The sequence below is a fragment of the Mangifera indica genome, chromosome 5 (assembly GCF_011075055.1).
Source record: "Mangifera indica cultivar Alphonso chromosome 5, CATAS_Mindica_2.1, whole genome shotgun sequence".
In the NCBI taxonomy this organism is placed as follows: Eukaryota; Viridiplantae; Streptophyta; class Magnoliopsida; order Sapindales; family Anacardiaceae; genus Mangifera; species Mangifera indica.
The window spans coordinates 11,341,609-11,344,400 of record NC_058141.1 but is presented as its reverse complement, the minus strand read 5'-3'; the positions used below and the strand labels follow the sequence as shown (position 1 = coordinate 11,344,400).

The 2,792-nt window shown below is 42.2% G+C and overlaps 1 protein-coding gene across 1 annotated transcript; it reads left to right on the top strand.

The window, feature by feature from the left end:
- Nucleotides 1–425: 425 nt before the first annotated feature.
- Nucleotides 426–2,475, top strand: LOC123216000 (protein ASPARTIC PROTEASE IN GUARD CELL 1-like). The gene has a single exon (XM_044636337.1). The coding sequence runs from the start codon at nt 681–683 to the stop codon at nt 2,151–2,153; it is 1,473 nt and encodes a 490-aa protein (XP_044492272.1). The 5' UTR covers nt 426–680; the 3' UTR covers nt 2,154–2,475.
- Nucleotides 2,476–2,792: the final 317 nt, after the last annotated feature.

Here is a 2,792-nt window from a genome sequence, read left to right as displayed (position 1 = left end):
AAAATTAAAATAAGTAAATATCTGAGTTTTTTATCTATGATAGGTGTGTTTCCAAAATTGAATTAAAACTATAGTGATTAATAGTCCTTGGAGACTTTGACAGTTTAACAAATTACTTAATAGTCCTTCAGCCTTGTATTTATTTACGGGTCAATGTCAATGACCTATATTATCATGCTCGTTACTTCCCCTTGTGGCCATTCACTCATCATGTAGATTTTGTCTTGGAGACTTTGACAGATTAACAAATTACCTGATTTTAAATTCATCTTAAGTTATCTCAGATTAAAATTGAATTTCACTCTTCGCCATGCCCAAATTATTGCGCATTCAACGGCATCCACCAGGGACTCCTCCACACACACAGAAGACTCAAAGAAAACATCTCTCACTGAATTCCAAACCACATCATCAAGCAAACACCAACCTGCCGGATAAATCATCAACATAAAACGCATGAGCAGATGATTACTCGCCGAGTTTCATCTTTCATATGCTTCGTTGATGTTGACCATTTAAGTACAAAACTTCAAATGGTCAAAGGAGTAAAGTGAAAGCTATTTGATCTTCTAGATTCACTCAAAACCTCTTTACCATACCACTGACACTGCGTTTCCCCTTATTAAAACCCTTCTGCTCAACGCAATAGCATCACTATCTATCCCTCTCAAAGGCCCAAAATGTGGCATCTTCTTCTTCACCTTCTTATCTGTACCCTCTTCTTCACTTCACCCTTTGTTCACTCTCGAACCACTCCACATAGCTTCAAAACTTCCATTCTTGATGTCTCCGCTTCCATTCAAAACACTCTCAATGTTCTCTCGCTCCATCCCCAAACCACACAGCTCTTTAAAGCACAACAACACAACTTAGACTCGATAGTCTCAGCTTCTTCTAAGCTTTCCATGGCGTTACTACCAAGAGTTTCGCTTCGGGGAACTTCACACACTGATTACAAGTCCCTCACTTTAGCCCGACTCGAGCGTGACTCGGCCCGAGTTAGATCTCTATCCACTCGGTTAGATCTGGCCATTAACCATATCTCCTCATCGGATCTTAAACCATTAGACAACGGCTTGGAATTCCAAGCTGAGGATCTAGAAAGTCCCATTGTGTCGGGGACGAGTCAAGGAAGTGGGGAGTATTTCTCCCGAATTGGAATCGGTAACCCGCCGAGTCAGGTGTATATGGTGCTCGATACCGGAAGTGACATCAACTGGTTACAGTGCGCACCCTGCTCTGACTGCTACCAGCAAGCCGACCCCATTTTCGATCCGGCTTCCTCGTCTTCCTATTTTCCTCTCACGTGTGACACCGAACAATGTAAGTCCCTCGACGAGTCTGAGTGTCGTAACGGCACTTGTCTCTACGAAGTATCTTATGGAGATGGTTCATACACCGTCGGCGATTTAGTCACCGAAACTATCATACTCGGCTCAGCTAAGGTTAATAATGTAGCCATCGGCTGCGGTCACAATAATGAGGGGCTATTTGTTGGAGCCGCCGGCTTACTTGGAATGGGAGGTGGTTCGCTATCTTTTCCTTCTCAGATTAACGCGACTACTTTCTCTTACTGTCTCGTCGACCGTGATTCTGACGCAGCATCAACTCTCGAGTTCGAAACGCTGTTACATCAAAATGTCGTTTCTGCTCCTTTACTCCGTAACCCCGAACTCGACACATTTTATTATCTCGGTGTAACGGGACTCAGTGTGGGCGGTGAGTTACTCTCTGTTTCCGAGTCAGCATTCAAAATAGATGAGACAGGTAACGGAGGGATAATTATCGACTCGGGAACGGCGATAACTCGGTTGCAAACGGACACGTACAAGGCGTTACGCGATGCCTTTGTTAAGGGGGCTCAGGATTTGGTGTCAACTACTGGTGTGTCGTTATTCGACACGTGCTATGATTTGTCGTCTAAGAGTAGCGTTGAGGTGCCTACGGTGACGTTTCATTTTGCAGATGGAAAAGCGTTACCGTTGCCACCGAAGAATTATTTAATACCAGTTGACTCAAATGGAACGTTTTGTTTGGCGTTCGCTCCTACGACGTCGTCATTGTCAATCATTGGGAACGCACAGCAGCAGGGGACACGAGTTAGTTTCGATCTAGTTAACTCTCTGGTGGGGTTCTCACCAGATAAATGTTGAGAACACTAGTTTACATTTGTGACGGTTTTACCCTTAATTAGGACGGATATTAACCATTTTGGTCAAATGACTCAAATGTCAAAAGAATGGAATGTGGACCCACTTTGAATACTCAGTCGAGTGATTATGCCATTATTGGAAAGTAGTGGCATGTAAAGTAAATTAACTGTATGTGTTGGGGTATTTATGACTCTAAAGCAAGAGGTTACTGTGGAAAAAAAATGTATGCGATCTGATTCAGCGCATGTGATTGACTGCTTTTGGCAATTTGGTTTGTATTTTTTATGGGTTGGTATTTGTTGACATTTGTGCGTCCAATTCATATAATTTTTTAATTGAGGGTTTGATTCTTTGGCAACACGAAAGATGTCTTTAATGGAGACACTGTCACAATTAAATAAAGAAAAGATTACTAAATAAAGCTGCATGATGTCTATACTTTTTTTTCAAAGGTTGGGTTTCTTTCTTTGCATCGGACTGACGTGCCTTTTTCTTTCTCATTTTCCCAATAATCCAATATGGTCAGTGACATTGACTATCATCCATCTGATCTGAGCGTTGTTTGATATCAATCAGGCTCCATTTTTTGTATGCATATCTGCTTTTAAATGCAAAACCCAACCCAACCCAAACCCTAGC

What these genes read in the sequence shown, in the direction of transcription:
- LOC123216000 (XM_044636337.1), top strand. Translation starts at nt 681, where the DNA reads ATGTGGCATCTTCTTCTTCACCTTCTTATCTGTACCCTCTTCTTCACT.